This window comes from Heterodontus francisci, chromosome 18, assembly GCF_036365525.1.
Source record: "Heterodontus francisci isolate sHetFra1 chromosome 18, sHetFra1.hap1, whole genome shotgun sequence".
In the NCBI taxonomy this organism is placed as follows: Eukaryota; Metazoa; Chordata; class Chondrichthyes; order Heterodontiformes; family Heterodontidae; genus Heterodontus; species Heterodontus francisci.
The window spans coordinates 36580063-36601329 of record NC_090388.1 but is presented as its reverse complement, the minus strand read 5'-3'; the positions used below and the strand labels follow the sequence as shown (position 1 = coordinate 36601329).

General features: G+C 40.5%; 1 protein-coding gene across 1 annotated transcript in view; it reads left to right on the top strand.

Annotated features, from left to right (window-relative positions):
• LOC137379556 (F-actin-capping protein subunit alpha-2) overlaps positions 1-16592 on the top strand; it is a 56096-nt gene extending 39504 nt beyond the window's left edge. The window contains exons 6-10 of the mRNA XM_068050533.1: positions 2919-2998; positions 6218-6296; positions 7933-8004; positions 8825-8887; positions 15613-16592. Coding sequence (XP_067906634.1) covers positions 2919-2998; positions 6218-6296; positions 7933-8004; positions 8825-8887; positions 15613-15753 — 435 coding nt within the window. The 3' untranslated portion in view covers positions 15754-16592. The remainder of the gene's footprint in view (positions 1-2918; positions 2999-6217; positions 6297-7932; positions 8005-8824; positions 8888-15612) is intronic.
• Positions 16593-21267: the final 4675 nt, after the last annotated feature.

Sequence of the window (21267 nt, the reverse complement as noted above, 5' to 3'; positions counted from 1 at the left end):
CTACCTCGCTTTCCTACTTTAAGACACTGCTTAGCACCTACCTCTATGACCAAGCTTTTGGTCATCTGACCTAAAATATCTGGCTCGGTGTCATGTTTTGTTTTAAAATGCTGCTTTGAAGCACCTTGGGATGTTTTATTACATGAAAGTCGCTATATAAATTTGTTGTAGCTTACATTGAATTTTTTTTAAACAAAGGTGTCTGGATTCAAGTATTCAAATGACTACAATATATTAAGGTCAACTGGGTGGCAGATGACCATTCCTAATGCTAATAGTTATTACAATCTAAAGACATTGTCATCGAGTCATTAGTTCTAAAGAGTGTACAGGACAGAGGGACCTGGGGGTTCATGTACATAGATATTTGAAGGTTGCGGTACATATAGAGAGTAGGTAGTAAAGCATGTGGGATTTTGGGCTTCATATATAGAGGTAGTGAGTACAAAAACAGGGAAGTTGTGCTGAACCTGTACAAAACTCTGGTTAGGCCACAACTAGAGTATTGCACCCAGTTCTGGTCGTCACACTTTAGAAAGGATGTGTGGGTCATTGAGACGGTGCAGAGGAGATTTACCAGAATGGCTCCAGGGATGAGGGATTTTAGCTGCAAGGTTAGGTTGGAGAAAATGGGCTTCTTCTCTTTAGAGCAAAGGGGATTGGTGGGGTGGGGTTGGAGATTTGATGGAGTACAAGATTAAGACAGGCTTCGATAAGTTAGACAAGGAAAAACTGCTCCCATTAGCTGACTGTACAAGGGCTAGGGGGTAGAGATTTAAGATTTTGGGCAAGGGATGTGAGGAGGAACTTTTTTTTAACGCAGTGGATGGTAATGAACTGCAACTTGCAACCTACGAGGTACAAGAGAGATATCATCAATATCATCCTTTATTATAGATTCTAGCAATTTCCCTACAACTGATAGACTAACAGGTCTGCAGTTCCCTGTTTTGCTCTCCCTCCTTTCTTAAATATGGGGTTACATTTGCCACCTTCCAATCTGCTATTATTCCAAAGTCTATAGAATTTCAAAAGATGACCACCAATGCATCTACTATCTCTACAGCGACCTCTTTCAACACTCTGGGATGTAGATCATCAAGTCCAGGGGATTTATCTACTTTAAGTCCCATTAATTTCTCTAGTTTTTTTTGCTAATATCTTGCAGGTCCTAGTTTATATTAGTCCCTTGGTTCTCTATTATTTCTGGGAAGTTTTTAATACCTTCCTCCGTGAAGACAGACACTAAGTATTTGTTTAGCTTCTCTGCCATTTCCTTATTCCCATTATAAATTTTCCTGACTCCGCTTGTAATGGACCCACATTTGTTTTTGCTCACCTTTTTTCCTTTTTACATACCTATAGAATGTTTTACAATCCGTTTGTTTCTCACTAGTTTATTCTCATTCTATTTGCCCTTATTCTTTTTCTTTGTCTTCCTTTGCAGAATTCTAAAACGCTCCCAATCCTCAGGCTTACCACTTTTTTTGGCAACTTTCTATGCCTCTTCCTTTGCTCTAATCCAATCCTTGATTTCTTTTGTTAACCATGGTTGGAACACTTCCCTTGCAGTGTTTTTGTGCATTAAAGGAATGTATTTTTGTTGTAAACTATGTATTAGTTCTTTAAATGTTAGCCATTGCCTGTCTACTGTCGTACCTTTTAACGTCGTTTCCCAATCCACTATAGCCAATTTACACTTCATGCTTTCAATTTCCTTTGCTTAGATTTATGACCCTAGTTTCTGATTGAACTACATCACTTTCAAATTTAATGTAAAATTCTATCATATTCTGGCCACTCTTTCCTAAAGGCTCCTCTACAACAAGATTATTAATTAGCCCTTTTTCATTGCACAATACTAGATCTAAAATATCCTGTTCCCTAGTTGGTTCCTCAATGTACTGCTCTAGAAAGCCATCTCAATCCATTCCAAGAATTCATCCTCCACAACATTAGTACTAATTAGCTTTATCAAGTCTACAGATTAAAATTCCCCATGATTACTGTATTACCCTTGTTACATGCACCTCTAATTTCCTGATTTATACTGCGATTTACATTACCACTGCTGTTTTGGTGGCCTACAAACAACTCCCACCAATGTTTTTTGCTTGCTTTTTTTTTTAAGTTCCACCCAAACTGATTCTGCATTCCTCTGCTTTTTCTCACCATTTGATAAAGGCCATTGCATCTGAATCAGTCAAATTCAGCTTGTTGGTCCAGCCACCAGCATCAGACAACTAATGTCAGTTGTTGTTGGTACTGGCTCACATTCTGTTACTGTCTGGCAAAGTATACTTGGAAGACCACCATTTCAGTTTGTTTCCTTCCTCACCATTCCTCTTTCCCTCAGGTCTTGTCCCAACTACCTTTCTAAGGTGGTTATATGTTAAAGGCTTATTTGGTGGCCAGCTTGAGAGGCTTCTGGAATATGTAGGGCAGCAGCGAAGTCTCTCGATTGTCCCTGCATTGGTTTTAGAAGTAGACAGAATTTCTACTCTTCAGGGATTTTGCCTTGTGTGGTAGAAACCTAATAGAGTTTATGCCACCAGGATAAAATACATCATCTCCTCAGATACCTGGAACTCTGGCATATTGAAGTCCTTTTAATCTGAAGTCACCAGCACTTAATTTGTGAGTGAATCTCATTCCTTCTGGGGATGTTTTGCTGCTGCTGCTTTCCATGTCATTAAAGGATGGCTTGCTTGGGGGGCATCCAATTATGTTTTTATCACCAGAACTTGAAAATTTATTCCTGATACCCCAGTAGATTTGGATTAAACACTTGATCTAGAAACTCACTAAATCATCAGGGAAGCCTCTGATTTTGCTTTTAGTAAAACATTTGCTTCTTCCAGTATTCACATTCTATTTAAAACATCCTAAGTTTATTAAATTCTGTAATCTCTTTCCAGGTATATGGGAAAACCATTGACGGACATCAAACCATCATAGTATGCATTGAGAGCCATCAGTTTCAACCCAAAAATTTCTGGTATGTTGAGCTTTTCTTACTGAAGTATTTTTCAAATAAAATCCCTGAGGAGGAAAAGTCGCCAGCATTGTTAAAACTGGGTGGGGGGGTATTTGTGGCAATCTGTCACAAATGACATTGTCGAAGGTGTCGACATAACTGCCCCGCTGTCTGATTTGAGGCATATAAAGCACAAAGCGAACCAAAAGGAGGATGGCTGGGGTGGGCAGGGGGAATGTTTGTATTGATTTTCCGTCCATCATAAGGTCAGAAATAGGGATGTTCGCTGATTGTGCAATATTCAGCCATTCACAACTCCTCAGATACCAAAGCAGTTCATCCCTAGTCCAGCAAGACCTGGATGACGTTTCAGGCTTGGGCTGATAAATAGCAAGTAGCATTCCGGCACACAAGTGCAATAACCATCTCCAACAAGGAAGAGTCTAGTCTCTTCCCCTTGATGATCAATGACGTAACCATTGCTGTGTCCCCAACATCAGCATCCTGCGGGGGGGGGGGTTACTGTTGGCCGCAAACCTAACTGATCTAGCAATATGAGTACTGTGGCTACAAGAGCAGATCAGAATCTGGGAACTCTGCAGCGAGTAACTTCCCCACTGACTCCCCAAAGCCTGTCCACCATCTACAGGCACAAGTCAATGCTCCCCAACTGCCTGGCTGAGTGCAGCTCAAACAACACTTGAAGCTCAACACCATCCAGGACAAAGCGGCACACTTGATCAGCACACCAACCACCACTTTAAATATTCACTCCCTGCAACATTGACCCACAATGACAGCAGTGTGCATCATCGACAGGATTCACTGCAACAACTCGGCAAGCCTCCTTCAACAGCACCTTTCAAACCCATGACACCTCCTACCTAAAGGAACAAGGGCAGCAGGTGCATAGGAAGAAATTTATCACTATTCCTTCGCTGCTGGGTCAAAATCCTAGGACCCCTTCCTTAGGAGCACTGTGGGTATACTGACACCACAATGTTCATGAAGATGGCTACCACCTTGTCAAGGGCAATTTGGGATGGGTAATAAATGCTGGCCTTGCCAGTGACACTCCAATCCTATGAAAGTATTGAGAGAGATTATAAAACTCCTTTAATGACCTTAGGATGTGCCAGACCTTACAGCCAATGACTAATTTTTTTGATATATAATCAGTTGTAATGTAAGAAACATGGTAGTCAGTTTGTACACAGCAAAATTCCACCAACAGCAATATGATAAAGACAACATAATCTGTCTTTTTAGGTGTTGGTTGAGGGATAAATATTGACCAGGATACTGGGGAGAGCACCCTCTCTTCAAAAGAGTACCATGGGATCTCTTGAAATCTACGTGAGTGGGAAGACATAAGGCAGAAATAAGGGGGTTATTTGAAAGGACTGCATAGCAAATAGTGTTTGTTTAGGATCCATAGAATTTATTTGCTGATCTGACAACCCAAGGGCAAATTGTATTCAGATTGTGCTATAAATTATATTTCATTAATTTTTTAGAAGCTTTTAATGATGTATCAAATATTCCTTTCTGGTTTTGTTCAGTATAGCTAGAGGCAGTATGAATTCAGAGTATTGTAGGATGTTAATACTTAACATTCTTTTCAAACTTTTTCCAAGGAAAAGTTGGTCTTGTAATGAAAGATAGAAACATTTGTCGTAAAGTATGTTGAGACAGTTTTAATATTTGCCTGGGTTCAGATACAAGACTGCAAACAAAATAAAATTTGCTTATGGTTATATGAATCCTAAGCCAAATTAAGTCTCTGCAATTTTAACTCAATTCCCATATAGCAAGATTTACATTATAATTTGGTACCATTTGCAAGTCTGACTGCAAAGGTAGCTGGTGCACCAAAGTGGTGCAATGGGCAGTAGGGCACCTGATGCTAGATTTAAACACATTGTTTTCTGCATACAGCAGCTTTACTCTGCTAATATGTAGTAGACCTGTAGTGCTTGATGCTGACAGTTGATTTAAAAGTAAATCAGAGATGTTCTTCAAACATTAGTTTGAATTACACTGTATGAAAGATCCATTTAGCTGGGGCTGAAACATTGAAATGTTATGTCTTATGTTACCCTATGTATAAACAACAAATGTTTTTTATTTATACATATAATTATTTATATAGGGGTGGAACAGGTACTTAAGCAAAACCCTGTTGTACACTATTCGAGAGCCTTGTGATTATGCTAAATGTAACTGTCATTAACTTTTATATAGAAATCAATGTATTCTGATTCCATACCATCCTAGCTCAGTTATATCTGACATTCCTCCAACATTATTTTCAGTTCTTGCCAAATCTGTGTCCTACCTCCCCCGGTCATTCTTTGGTGCCTCTCTAAATGAGCCACTGTTCATCTGTATCCATGGTAGCGGGTGTTGGAATTCTTGGACTGTGTGCAACATTGCACCAAGCCCAACCTGCCCTTGCCTGATGTCCGCATGCCAGACTTTTCCAGCTGGTTAACAATTACATTTATTAGGAATGACTGATCTTTAATTTTAACCCAGGGGCGCTGAGGCTAATTATAGCACTCTACCTTCTCCCAAACTAAGATCAACAAACATGTTACAGATTGGGAATTGAGGTTGGGACCTCCCCTGCCTTTAGGTCTGAGCTATCTGTTGGATAGGCGAGTAAATGTTTTGAGAACTTGCATTATGGTAGACAAAATGAAAAATATTGGTTTATGAAGAAAAATCAAGGTCGAGTGAAGTAGTATATAAAATTCCCAGTTCAATTAAACAATTTTTTGTTTCACGTTTAAGTTTACAATATTTTCAATTTAACAATATTAGTGTGCTTTACATTATTGACTTTAAACGAGAGGCTTACTGTTTAGATGCTTCATCATCTTGCCTAATTGGGCCATTGATGTATTGATTTATATGTTGTCAATGCACTTATATGTGCATTTCTATACTGTCACATTTTCATCCCGACTTAGTTACATTGGACCTACAATCTTTTGCAATAACTCAAGGGATTTTTAATATTCATTATCCAGTAAGCTAAACTTCTCTAATGGAACCCAAGTGGTCAATGTTACACTCAAATGTATTTTTTAAAACAAATTAAATCAAGCTGACTTTATCAAAATAGGATCTAAGCTACCTTATTTATTTGCAAGAGAAATACCAATTGTAATGACATTGCATGTATGTAACACTTTTGTTTGAACACCATTTTCATTTTCTGTTAATTGAATAAAGGAATGGACGTTGGAGATCAGAGTGGAAGTTTACTATCACTTCTTCTTCAACTCAGGTGGAAGGCATTTTGAAGATTCAGGTTTGTAATAACTAAGATGGCTGTGAATCTCAATCCTTAACCAATCCCATCCAAAGAATATTTAAAAATCTTGTTTTCTCCTGCTGATTCTCTCAATGTTAAGAAATAAAGCGCAAATCAAAAAGGCTACATGGCTCTCTAAATCTGTCCCTTCCCCAGACCATGTACAATCTGTTCTATCATGGGCTCTACCAGTTTTCTTAAAGCTAGCTGAGATCTGGAAAAAGGCTATGCTAAACTCCTTCCTCCTGTCTGAGCTGTATCCGTTGAAACAAAAATTTAGTATATTTCTCTAATCTTACATTCTAGGCCAGTTTTTCTTCCTAGGTGACATTTCCATAGTCTTTGAGGCTCCAGACCATTGTTCTTTACCACATTCCATTATCTGAATCTACATTTACTATCAATTGTAGATACTCATCCAGCATTTTTTTTAAAGCTGTTTATCACTACAGGATTAACTGTTACTGGAGTGTGCATTTTATACGCCCGCCCCTTTAGTATAATTTTCTCGTGCGCCTGTTAATCAATTGGGCAAAATGTGCCTATCGTCCACCTGATGAATATGCTGGAGGCTCCACCCAATTTAATGTCAAAACCTTATGCAAGTATTACCCATAAAGTGCCTACACATTTGGAGTGAAGCTGGGAAGTCCAGAAGTTCCTTCACAGAACCAATCCAGCGGTTTTCCTCTTAAAGGGAAGGCCAGGTTTTCGACGGGGTGGGGAGGGAGCACGGGCATTGGGGGAGTGAGGGTGTCTGGAGGACTTGGTAGATTTCCATGGGGCTAAGAGGAGTATTTAATGCTCCTCCTTGACCCTACAAAAAGCATTTTAAAAACTTATCTGAAACATTTCTTGAGTGGTCTCTTTACATTGAGTTTCTTGAACACTGGACCTCTATTGGCCAGCTCGCTCCAAAATCACGATGGGCTCTGCACATCAGGGAGCAGAGGTGTTACACTGTAATTTTGGTCTCTGTCCTAATTTTAACACAATGCAACAAATGACTGAGACAGTATTTATTGTAAGTGAATGTTTGAGGCTAGAATTCAAATACTGTCCCCCTAAATGGAAGTCTCATGTTTTAATATTATGACTAAATCACTAATAGATATTTTTCATTGGAAGTTAAAACCTGTGATAGTTTAATTACAGAAATTAATGACACTTTAATTGCACATGTTTGAGAAACAAATGTAGGATGCATAAGTGTATTAAATCTCATGAGTGACATTCTAGTACTATGGTAGCGGGGTCAGAGATTAATCCATAAATCCATATTGCTGAGCATATTCAATAATAATTTGGGTTCTTGCTGTGCTTGAGATTGTCCATTTAAAAACAGCTTGCAGACTTTTTTTCAAAGGAAAAACTTAAACTAAGTCTTTAGACATCACATGCTGTAGCCACAATTTTTTGTTTGAAAGTGGTGTACAATTTTTTTTAAAAAGGTACAACTAAACAAGTTTGCTACAAACCTAAATATCGTATGTTGGCATCTTTAAAAAAAAATGCATTACTAGAGTACTGCAATTTTTAAATCAAATGTAAAATCCTTTTTCAGTAAAATTGCTTTTTAGTAAAAAATAATAAGAATTGCAAATCCAAACCTTTTCACAAGTTTGTTTTTTAGGTTCACTATTATGAAGATGGCAATGTTCAACTGGTCAGCCATAAAGATGTACAGGAAACTATGTCTGTCACTGTAAGTAAAACTACTGTTCCACATTCTAAGAAAATTAACCATTTCAGTTTCTCTCTCTCTCTCTTGGTAACATTCTTTGAGGTGACTGCAAATCTTTTCCATAAATCTTGTCTAGTGTTGCATGTTTTCTTTTTGCAGCATGGTCTTTTATACATTAATGATCTTTGCAACCACCACCCCACTCCATTCCCCTTCTGTCTTCTCTTTTCCACCCCACATCTTTGTTGAAAGCACTGAATGTTGATGTACTATTTCAGAGGTGTCAACAGCTCTGGTGCCCAACTCAAGTAGCTGTTTGTAATTTGTCAACATAAATGGAGTTAGACAGACTACTGGGAAAGGCATCAAGCCTCACCTGATCCTCTCCCTATATAGATTTTCCTGTAGGGATTTCTGATTCACAAACAGAAATTGGAGCCGTAGTTGATTTTTCTACCCACACCCCCACCCCCCCCCCCCTTTTTTTTTTATTGGTTCAAGAATGCTGAGGCCATGTTCAGACCAGCTAACACAGCATAGACCACTAAGTCTGCTTGCTTTAATGCATTAGGTAGTATCTATGCTATCAGGAGTCTTCATAACTTTACTTGAAACTTTTTGTATTCTTTCATGGGATATGAGCGTCACTGGCAAGGCCAGCATTTGTTGCCAATCCGAATTGCCCTTGAGAATGTGGTGGCTGCTGCAGTCCAACTGGCTTGGGAACACTGGATGGTTGACTTTAATAAAGCTCAAGTAAATTGTGCCATAGGACAGTCTGTAATCTAAATAGGACTCGCTTTATATTTTTACATCTAGATTGTCCTGCTTTCTTTTACAGAACGAAGCCCAAATGGCAAAAGAATTTACAAAACTTGTAGAAGCAGTAGAAAATGAATACCAGGTATGAAACGGATATTTGATTATCCCAATTGATATTTGGATTGATTTCCAGTATTCTAAAATCTGTTTGTGATCTTATGTAAATGTTTGGCATTCAGTCATAGAATGGCACCTGCTTGAGAACAGCTGTCACACCAATTAGTTGAAGCAGAGAAATAAACTTCACAGCTAAGCAGCACTCGCTCGGCTGAAACTTCCCTTTAGGAACATCGGAGCAGGGGTAGACCATTCAGCCCATCGAGCCTTCCCCGCCATTCAGCCCATTGAGCCTTCCTACCATTCAATATGATCAGGGCTGATCTTCCATTTCAGTGCCTTTTTTCCCCCACTATCCTAATCCCCTTATGTGATCTGTATTTAAAAATCTGTCAATCTCTGCTTTAAACATACTCGATGACTGACCTTCCACAGCCCTCTGGGGTAGAGAATTCCAAAGATTTGCAACCCTCTGAGTAAAGAAATTGCTCTTCATCTCTGTCCTAAGTGGCTACCCCTTTATTTTGAAATTGTGTCCCCTGGTTCTAGACTCTCTAACCAGGTGGAAAATCGTAGCTGCATCTACCATGAATCACAGAATAATACAGTGCAGAAGAGGCCCTTCAGCCCATCGAGTCTGCACCGATGCATTAAAACACCTGACCTGTCTACCTAATCCCATTTTCCAGCACTTGGCCCATAGCCTTGAATGTTGTGACGTGCCAAGTGCTCATCCAGGTACTTTTTAAAGGATGTGAGACAACCTGCCTCTACCACCCTTTCAGGTAAGGCATTCCAAGCCTATCCAACCTCTCTTCATAGCTTAAATGTTCCATCCCAGGCAACATCCTGGTGAATCGCCTCTGCACCCCCTCCAATTCAATCACATCCTTCCTATAATGTGGCGACCAGAATTGCACACAGTACTCCAGCTGTGGCTTTACCAAAGTTCTATACAACTTCAACGTGACCTCTCTGCTTTTGTAATCTATGCTTCGATTGATAAAGGCAAGTGTCCCATATGCCTTTTTCACCATCCTATTAACCTGCCCTTCTGCCTTCAGAGATCTCTGGACAAACATGCCAAGGTCCCTTTGTTCCTCGGAACTTCCCAGTGTCGGGCCGTTCATTGATTACTTCCGTGTCACAATACTCCTTCCAAAGTGTATCACCTCACACTTTTCAGCGTTAAATTCCATCTGCCCATTTGATCATCTCGTCTATATCTTCCTGTAACCCAAGACACACCACCTCACTGTTAACCACTCGGCCAATCTTTGTGTCATCCGCGAACTTACTGATCCTACCCCCCCACATAGTCATCTATGTCGTTTATATAAATGACAAACAATAGGGGACCCAGCACAGATCCCTGTGGTACGCCACTGGACACTGGCTTCCAGTCACTAAAAAAGCCGTCTGTCATCACTCTCTGTCTCCTACAGCTAAGCCAATTTTGAATCCACCTTATCAAGTTACCTTGTATCGCATGTGCATTTGCTTTCTTGATAAGTCTCCCATGTGGAACCTTGTCAAAGGCTTTGCTGAAATCCATGTAAACTACATCAATTGCACTACCCTCATCTACACACCTGGTCACATGCTCAAAAAATTCAATCAAATTTGTTAGGCATGACCTCCCTCTGACAAAGCCATGCTGACTATTCCTAATCAAATTTTACGCCTCCAACTGGTGATAGATTCTCTCCTTCAGAATTTTTTCCAATAGTTTCCCTACCACTGACTTGAGACTCACTGGTCTGTAGTTCCCTGGCTTATCTCTACAACCTTTCTTAAATAGTGGGACCACATTAGCTGTTCTCCAGTCCTCTGGCACCTCCCCCGTGGCCAGAGAGGAATTAAAAATTAGGGTCAGAGCCCCTGCAATCTCCACCCTCACCTCCCACAGCATCCTGGGACACAAATCATCGGGACCTGGAGATTTGTCCACTTTTAAGCCTTCCAAAACCTCCAATACCTTGTCACTCCCCATGACAATTTGCTCAAGAACCTCACAGTCTCTCTCTCTAAGTTCCATATCTACATCCTCTTTCTCTTGGGTGAAGACAGATGTGAAGTATTCGTTCAACACCCTGCCAATGTCTTCTGGCTCTGCCCACAAATTTCCCCCTTGGTCTCTAACTGGTCCTACTCTTTCCCTGGTTATCCCCTTCCCATTGATATACTTATAGAATATCTTGGGATTTTCCCTACTTTTGCCAGCCAGAGCTTTCTCACATCCCCTCTTTGCTCTCCTAATTGCTTTCTTAAGCTCCATCCTACACTTTCTGTACTCCACTGATGCTTCCATTGATTTGCTCTCCTTGAATTTGCTAAAAGCCTCTCTTTTCCTTCTCGTCGTACCCTGAATGTTTCTGGTCATCCATGGTTCTCTGGGCTTGTTGCTGCTACCTATTACCCTAGAGGGAACATGTTGGGCCTGTATCCTCCCCATTTCCTTTTTGAATGCCCCCCACTGCTCTTCTGTAGATGTCCCGACAAGTAACTCTTTCCAGTCTACCGTAGCCAGATCCTGCCTTATTTTACTAAAATTCGCTCTTTTTCTCCCCCCCTCCCCCCCCCCCAAAAAATCCAAAACCATTTTTTGCAACTTGTCTATTTCTTTCTCCGTGACCAGATTAAATTGTACCATGTTGTGGTCGCTATCAGCAAAATGCTCCCCCACCAACACATCAACCACCTGTCTGGCTTCATTCCCCAGAATTAGGTCCAACACTGCACCCTCCCTTGTTGGATCCTCTACATATTGGGCTAAAAAGTTCTCCTGTATACATTTTAAGAACTCCACTCCATCTAAGCCCTTAACACGATGACTATCCCAATTAATGTTGGGAAAGTTGAAATCACCTAATATAATTACCCTATTATTTCTACACACCTCTGCAAATTGCGCACATATTTGCTCCTCAATTTCCCGCTGACTATCTGGGGATCTATAATAAACACCTAGCAATGTGACTGTCCCTTTTTTATCCTAAACTGTACCCATAAAGCTTCATTTGATGCCCCCTCCAAGATATCATATCTCCTTACTGCAGTAACTGACTCCTTAACTAATATTGCAATGCCCCCTCCTCTTTTACCCCCTCCTCTGTCTCGCCTGAAGATTCTATATCCCGGGATATTGAGCTGTTAATCCTGCTCCTCCCTCAACCATGTCTCCATGATGGCTACTATATCACAATTCCACGTGTCAATCATTGCCCTTAACTCATCCGTTTTATCTGCAATAGTCTTGGCATTAAAGTAGAGGCCTTCCATCCTGGTCTTACTCCCTTGAAACTTGTATTCCCTCTGACTTGTTCGCTTTCCTGAATTTAGCTGTGTCCCTATTCTGCTAGGAGTCTGCATCCCCTCCCCCTGCCAAATTAGTTTAAACTCCTCCCAATAGCACTAGCAAACCCACCAGCAAGGATGTTAGTTCCCTTCTGGTTCAGATGTAGACAGTCTTGCTTGTACAGGTCCCACCTTCCCCAGAAATGGTCCCAGTGGTCCAGGAATCTAAAACCCTCCCTCCTGCACCAACTCTTAAGCCACGCATTCATCTGTGCTATTCTCCTATTTCTATACTCGCTAGCACGTGGCACTGGGAATAATCCAGAGGTTACAACCAGAGAGGTCCTGCTTTTTAGTCTACTGCCTAACTCCCTGAATTCTTGATGCAAGACCTCATCCCTTTTTCTACCTATGTCATTGGTACCAACATGTACCATGACCTCTGCCTTATCACCCTCCCCTTTCAGAATGCCCTGCATCCTGTGACATCCTGGACCCTGGCACCAGGGAGGCAACACACCATCCTGGAGTCACGTTGATGGCCGCAGTAACGCCTATCTGTTCCCCTGACTATAGAATCCCCTATTACTATTGCTCTTCCTCTTTTTCCCCCTTGCTGTGCAGACAGGCTGCTTGCGGTGCCAGAAGCTTGGCTCGGTTCGCACTCCCTGGAGGAATCAGCCTCCAAAATGGAATACCAATTTGCAAGCGGGACCCCAGGCGACTCCTGAACTTCCTGCGTGATTCTCTTGGACTGACTGGTGGTCACCCATTCCCTCCCTTCCTCAAGTCCCTTCAGCTGCAGTGTGACCACCTCTCTGTACGTGCTATCCACGATGCTCTCAGACTCGCGGATGCTCCGGTGTTTCCAGCTGCCGTTCCAGCTCTGAAACCCGAGCTTCCAGGAGCTGCAGCTGGACACACTTCCTGCACACATGCTGGTACCGGGGACTGGAAATGTTCCCGGATTCCCACATGCAGCAAGAGGAACAAACCACAGCTTCAAGCTCTCCTGCCTTGACTAAACCCTTTAAATTTAAAAATTTAGAAGATTATAATTTTTAAAAAAACAACTAAGTCTTGCTGAAACAATGACTTACAATTCAATCCACTTTGAAAAATACCCACCAGGGCTTACTCACCAGTCAGCTGTGCTCTTTGGAGACTCTCCACTCCCCTCACTCTGAGGACAGGTAGGAAATGAAAGGAGCTCCTCACTCCCTCCTCACTGAACTTCCTCAGTCACCAAACTTCCACTTTAACATTCTAATGCAATCCAAGTCAGCACTCCAGTGCAAAAAAGACTATCCCTTTTAAGTATTTTGTAGGTTTCAATGAGATTACCCCTCATTCTTTGAAACTCCAGAGAATACAGGCATAGTTTCCCCAATCTCTCTCCATAGGACAGTCCTGCCATCCCAGGAACAAGTCTGGTGAACCTTCGTTGCACTCCCTGTATGGCAATAATATCCTTTCTAAGGTAAAGGGGCCAAAACTGCACATGGTACTCCAGGTGCGGTCTAAACAAGGTTCTATACAATTGAAGCAAGATTTCACTGCTCCTGTACTCCAATCCTATTGCAGTAAAGGCTAACATACCATTAGCCGCCTTAATTGCTTGCTGCACCTGTATGTGAGCTTTCAGTGACTTGTTGACAAGGACACTCTGGTCTAGAGGCCTGCTTTAGGTCGGGAGAAAGAACCCGAACCGAACCCGACTGAACCACAGTGGGCCCGACCCAACCATCCTTTACTTACCTTCCTGACACAGAACCTGCAAGAAGCTGCAGCGCATGCGCGATGACGTCATAGAGACGTCACTCACTCACTGCGCAGACTCCGTTTCGTCGCGGACTCCCAGCTCAGGTAAGTTTTTTTTAAAATACTTAACAGCAGAGCACTCCCCCTGTGTGTCCGGCCCGACCCGAACCCGACACATGTCGTCCGGTCCCATCAGATTCAGGTTGGGTAGCAGGCCTCTACCCAGGTCCCTTTGTACATCTGCACTTTCTAATCTCTTACCATTTAAGAAATACTCTGCACATTTGTTCCTCCTACCAAAGTGGATAACCTCACATTTTTCCACATTATATTCTATCACCCACGTTCTTGCCCACTCACTAAGTCTGTCCAAATCCCCTTGAAGCCACTTTGCATCTTCCTCACAACACACATTCTCACCTAGTTTTGTCATCTGCGAACTTGGAAATGCTACATTTGGTCCTCACATCCAAATCATTGAGATATATTATGAACAGCTGGAGCCCAAGCACTGATCCCTGCAGTACCCCACTAGTCACAGCCTGCCAATGCGAGAATAATTTGTTTATTCCTACTCTCTGCTTTCTGCCTGTTGATCAATCCTTAATCCATGCCAGTATATTATCTCCTATCCCATGTGCTTTAATTTTGCTAACCAACCTCCTTCCTTTCTGAAAATCCAAATATACCACGTCCACTTACTCCCCATTATCAATTCTGTTAACATCAAAAAAACTCGAACATGTTTGTCAAACATGATTTCCCATTCATAAATCCATGTTGACTATGCCCAATCAGATTATTCTTATCCAAGTGTCCATTATCACATCCTTTAGAATAGATTGTAGCATTTTCCCAACGACTGATGTAAGGTTAAAAGGTCTGTAATTCCCTGTTTTCTCTCTCCCTCCCTTCTTAAATAGTGGGGTGACATTTGCGACCTTCCGATCTGCAGGAACCGCTCCAGAATCTATAAAATTTTGGAAGATGATCACCAATGCATCCACTATCTCCATAGCTACCTCTTTCAATACTCTGGGATGTAGGATATCGGGTCCTGGGGACTTATCAGCCTTTGCAGTTTTTTAAAACGACAGGCTTTAGTTTGTGTGTGTGTCTTACAAATTTTCAAATTCTTTTGTTCTAGTATGGCAAGTAAAATACCCATCCCAATTGTTGCAATTGCCTCATTGAGCAGTTGTCTGAGACTTGGGCCAGGACTACATCGATCAATTTAGCACATTACCGTCACTTTCACTAAACATATGTCAAAAGCAAATAGACAAATATTTACAGAAAAAGTCAATTCAGCAACAAAATATAGCTTCTAACTGACTTGAGTACATGTAAAAGTATAAAAAGAAAGCTAGTTTGATGGGAATGGTGTGCTGATTGGTGGTGGCCACTTCTTTCATAGAATAGGGATTTCCATTTATTGGTCCAGTAAACTCTGAGGTTCAGTTCTTTTTCCCCCTTAAAGTCTAAATATCAGCTGATGCTCAGTGAAAATAGCAAATTTCCGAGTGCATGCTTCAGTGCAAGAGGAACTCGTGGGTGAGCACCAATTGATGGTCATTGTTTGTACTTGTCTTTTTTTATAGAACTTGTTGCAAATTATTTTATTTTGCTTGTAGCACTTGTGTTCCCCTTTTTTTTTTTTCCCCACAATCTAAATGCATTTACTTTTTCCAGACTGCTATCAATGAAAACTATCAGACCATGTCGGACACTACGTTTAAAGCCTTGCGTCGGCAGCTGCCAGTCACCCGCACCAAGATAGACTGGAACAAAATCCTGAGCTACAAGATCGGCAAAGAAATGCAAAATCTTTAAGAGGAAGTTTTGCATGACTGGATAATTTTCGTGTCTGTTTTAAAAAGGTCTGGTCTCACAAGTGTGAAATTGTTGAATTACATTTATAAATAATTTGGGAAATTGCCTCATAACCTTTTTTTAATACACTTTAAGTTGAATACCATTCGCGCTCATAGATTTACTGTGCACAAAGCACATAGCTTTAAATGCAGCATTTCCCTTTCTAACAATGTTAAAAGTTTAACTCCTTGGTTTACTCAATGTGACTCTTCATTTTAATGTCTGTTCACTTTCTGAAGCAGCCAGTACAGCCATCATGTTTAGTTGCCATACTTGTGTTTACAGTACCATGGTGAGACCATGCCTTTTTAGGGGTTTTTTTTGTTCCTGCTTAGTACAATTAAGTTGCTGAGGATACAAGCAAATTTTAAATTTAATAGAATGGGCCTATTTCTTCCAAATACCTTTATTTAGATGAACAGTTGACGGTTACTGGTCATTAATATCTGAGATATATCCCTTCATAGATTGCAGTTACTTCCACATTAATTTCTGAACTTGCCTTTGTTCTCTATATTCTGTTCAAGGGAAAATGGCATGGGACAGAAAATACTGAGTTAATGGGTAAATAATTCAATGTGGTTAGTAATGTTTATGCTTTACTGACATGGCACTGTTTCAGATGTAGTTAATATTTCCTGCAAAAATATACATAAAATGCAGTTACTGCTTTGTGCCCACATAAACTCCTCCTTCAATGAGCTGTGTATTAAAAGTTACCCATGAGTTATTTTTTATGAAGCAGACACAACTGTACCAGAACAAGACACATTGTAATATAAACCTGTATTCATTAACTTGTGTGCTGGCCTATTTTATTTCTCCTTTGACATAAATTTCAGCATTCCTTTTTTTGTATATATCAATTCATTTGTAAATGACACCTGAAATTGTCATTTGATAAATCTAGGTCAGATTTCTAAAGGAAATGCATGGGCATGGTGTTTATTGCAGTGATAAGTACTCCCTTCCTAAGTTTGCTGTAATTTGAGAATATTTTAGCAATCTAGAAAGTAAGCTGCCACTTTGTGAAAGGGTTTAGGGTGTTCTTTAACAAGTTTTAGTAAAACTTGGTTATCTGATTCAAATAACTCAAAGCCAAGTGGCATGAAACCCACTATAGGAGAGTTTGCATCAGAGCTTGGTTTTTACAACTGTAGCCTAGAATGCATTGGGGCCTAAAAAGAGCTCAGATGGTCCACTGGATCTGTCGAGTACTTTATAACTTTAGTATTAAATCTTATTAATGCTGTCTGCTGATTATATAAAGCTACACTGGCTAGTGTAGCTTTGCACTTAAAACCCAATGCAGAGTGCTCTGTTGGCAGACATAATTTGGCACAGCCCACAGTATAATTCTGGTTTTGACATTTATTTCATTTAAAAAAAAATATCCTTTATGAGTGCAGTTAATAGTGTTGAATAAACCACGGCCATCAGTGCTAAAACAACATTGAGACCGTAAAATAGCAAGTGCTTTAGTGTCTATTAGTTTAATGTTTCACTGCACAAGAATATTTGCATTTTAACGGTGAAACCTGTACAAAATAATGGGTATTTATCGACAGTTCCAAATAACTTGCATTGTCATGGATACAAGCTGCACCTTGAAACCCTGGCCACTTGCAAATGACAAACTACAAACAGCTTTCAGTACACCAAGACCATTTACAAATTAAAACACGGGACATGCAGTTAAGTGTGAGGCAGCAGCAGGTGGAGTTTTTTTTGTGGAATGCATATGAACGTACATACAAAGTAGGAGTAAGTCATTTGGCCCCTCGAGCCTGCCTTGCCATTCTATAAGATCATGGCTGATCTGTTTGTGGACTCAACTCCAGTTTCCTACCTACCCCCCGCTATCCTTTGACTCCCTTGTTAAGAATCTGTCTACCTCTGCCCTAAAAACATTCAATGAACCTGCATCCACTGCTTTCTGGGGAAGTGTTCCACAAACTCACGACCTCTCAGACGGAATTTCTCCTCATCAGTCTTTAATGGGGAAACCTCTTATTTTTAAACTCTGCCCCTTAGGATATTTCCCCTTGTGGGAGAAACTAAAACTTTCAACATTCACCCTGTCAAAGAAGCTGCTATCTCAGGACTTGAATGCTTGCATGGCTCTATCCCGGGGGCAGAATGATTTCTCTGCTGCTATTGATGCTAGTTAAAGAACTTACCAGTCCACCAAAGCCAGGAGCTACACCATGCAACATCACACCTCTCCAGTTTCCAGGAAACATGCATTCCTATGCCGCGTGTTGCCTCCAGCAGCCTGAGGTGAAGAGTTTAAAATTCCTAAGACAGTGGATTGAAGTTGTGGGTGGAGGAGAGATATGGGGGCTCTGGGGGTGGTGAGGTGAGAGAGAGAGAGATGGGAGCTCAGGAGACAGTGAGGAGAGAGAAGAAATACTGCAGGAGCTACAGCCAATCCTGGGATATTTGGCTCATCTGGTTTACAATGACCGTTTTGAAAATAACATCTGATGCAAGGTCCTGGGATATTCCTAGCTTACCAATTTTACTATACAATGTAGTCCAATTGAAGAAAGAAAATAGGGTATATTTTTCTTGGTCTGCTATTTTTAGTGAAATGTGGATTCCACACACTCCAGCATTTAAGCACATAATCTTGGCTGACACTTCAGTCCCTTTCGGATGAAACATCAAACTGTGCGCCTGTTCGTGTGTGTATATAAAAGATGCCCTGGCCCTATTGAAACAGCAGGGAGGTCCTGGACACCATTTTTCCCTCAATCTACTCCACAAAATAAATTAAAAGCACAATTCTGCAGATGCCTGAAATCTGAAATAAAAACAGTACTGGAAATACACAGCAGGTCTGGCAGATCTGTGGCGAGAGAAGCAGAGTTAATGTTTCAGGTTTGATCTTTCACAAAATAGATTAACTGGTCATTTGTCTCATTGCTGTTGGTGGGATCTTGCACTGGTAAATTGGTAGCAGCATTTGCAAACACAAGTGATACATCAGAAGTCATTTATTGTCTTGGAAGCACTTTGGGAATTTCCAATGATGTGAAAGGTAATATACAACTGCAAATTTGTTTTCCTTTCCATATTGAATTGTGTGCATCATCTATGGTCCAGTTATCTAAAAGATCAAATCCTTCTATCTGGTTGCAATGTATCTCATTATTTGTCTTGCTCGTTATTTACTCTGTCCTATTTTGGTATCTTTTGCAAATTTACAGAACTTTGCTTATTACATGGGCGTACAACTCATTAAAACATGTATAAAATATCAAGTGTCCCAATACCTAAACTTGGATATCATGCACAGTCTCTTTATAGCCTGCAAAGTTCCTAGTTACAGCTCCCCTTCAGGTTTCTATATATCACTATATTCTGTCTCCTGTGTCTCTTTAGCTATTAATAGTTGATGTGAAGCCTTGTCAAAATCTTTGAGAGTCAAAGTAAATCTGTCCTTTAATTCAGTGTACTATTGTATTCTGGATTGTACTATTTTGCGTGGATCTCCAAATCATAAAGCATAATCTCTTGCCAGTTATTTCCTGGATTACCATGTTGTAAGTTTAATTGGAAGCTCAGCACTACAACCTATATTTGTGATTGTATTGTGGAGTCCATGGAAATGGATTGTGTGTACTATAAATGAAAACTCTCAAACATATCTGATAGTGAGCTTGGCTGCTTGTGTAACTGCATAAGTAAACCATTAGGATGTGACCATTTTTTTAAAGCAACGTTGTCCCAAAAAAAAAACTGGAAATTCTACATGCCAGAATGTAGCACTGTATTTGATGTCCAGTGAGGTCAGCTTGACCCATCTACAGAAATAATGTACAGGATTGCACAAGAACTGCACAAAATTTTTGATTGCTGACTGAAATGTCTACCCAGTGAATGAGAGTGCAGATGCTTAAGATACAAACGAGAGTGAATTGTTTTGTCATATCTTTGGATTTATTTGCGATGTTACCCTGTGTAACAATCAAAGAGCAACTCTTTCCTTCAGGTGAACGATATGTCAGCTGATGCTGAGTACCCAGGGTCATTCTCCTCTTGCAGATGTTTATTTTGCCCCCGTAAAGAACCAGCAATGAAATGTCTGAATATGCGGTAATGCATTCTAACCCTTGGCTCTTTTTCTCTAATTATAATGAGGGAAATTGCTAGACCAAAGAAGGCTAGGGTCTATCTTGTTCACATGCTACCATCTTGGTAGTTGCATGATGGAACAATAATGGTATTAGTTAATCATAGCAATCTATCTCTTACTCTGCAAAGATCCAGATATGAGGCAAGTAAACCATAGGTCCAAAAATCACCTGTCCCCTCTTCTCCATTCCCTGACTAAGAATGCTACAATAGCCATATGCTATGTCTCACAATTACTTGTATACTGTATCCCACTTTGTCTGAAGAAAAGATATGTAATTTGCATATTTTCTTTTTCTATGTCCACTCTCAGTACACACTTGCTGACCTTTAACAAGTTACAAAATTTTCCAAATCTTCATTCCCACTGGATCTCAAGCTCTTTTTGGATATTTGGAGTTTAAAACTTAATAGTTTTGAGTGCATTTTTTTACATTTAAAAAAATAATGGTTATATTAGCCACTTAGCAATCCTGGGGTACCTCTTTAGCTGATATTTTTGTATATACACTATTTAAAGGGGCACAAACACCCACAGCAAAAGTCCAGGCCACATTTTGTGGCTTCAAAAATACTGTCCATATGTTCAGACACTTCCTTCTGGCTCAAATTATTACTGGAGGTTCAAAATTCTTAAATAGAAAAACATCTTAATTAGTACTCAACCCAAAAAGACATTCCAAGGGAAATTTACATAAATCATAAAATTTAAGAACAGAAGACAACATTTGACCTATTCCACAACTACCAACTCCAATCCCATTTTGCTGCTTTTTTTTCCTCTTTATTTCCCTCACTGCTACTCCGCTTCAAATTAAGTGACAACTAAATTATGGGCGGCGCAGTGGTTAGCACCGCAGCCTCACAGCTCCAGGGACCCGGGTTCGATTCTGGGTACTGCCTGTGCGGAGTTTGCAAGTTCTCCCTGTGTCTGCGTGGGTTTTCGCCGGGTGCTCCAGTTTCCTCCCACATCCAAAAGACTTGCAGGTTTTAGGTAAATTGGCTGTTGTAAATTGTCCCTAGTGTAGGGAGGTGATAGGGAATATAGGATTACTGTAGGGTTAGTATAAATGGGTGGCTCTTGGTCGGCACAGACTCGGTGGGCTGAAGGGCCTGTTTCAGTGCTGTATCTCTAAATAAATAAAAAAAGAAAGAAAATGACATGATTCCATATGCTAACAACAAGAAATAGGAGCAGGAATAGGTCATTTGGCCCCTCGAGTCTGTTCCTCCAATTAATATGGTTACTGCTGATCTGAATGTGGCCTTAACTCCACTTTCTTGCCACCTATAACCCTTTACTCCCTTGTAAATTAAAATCTGTCTGGCTTA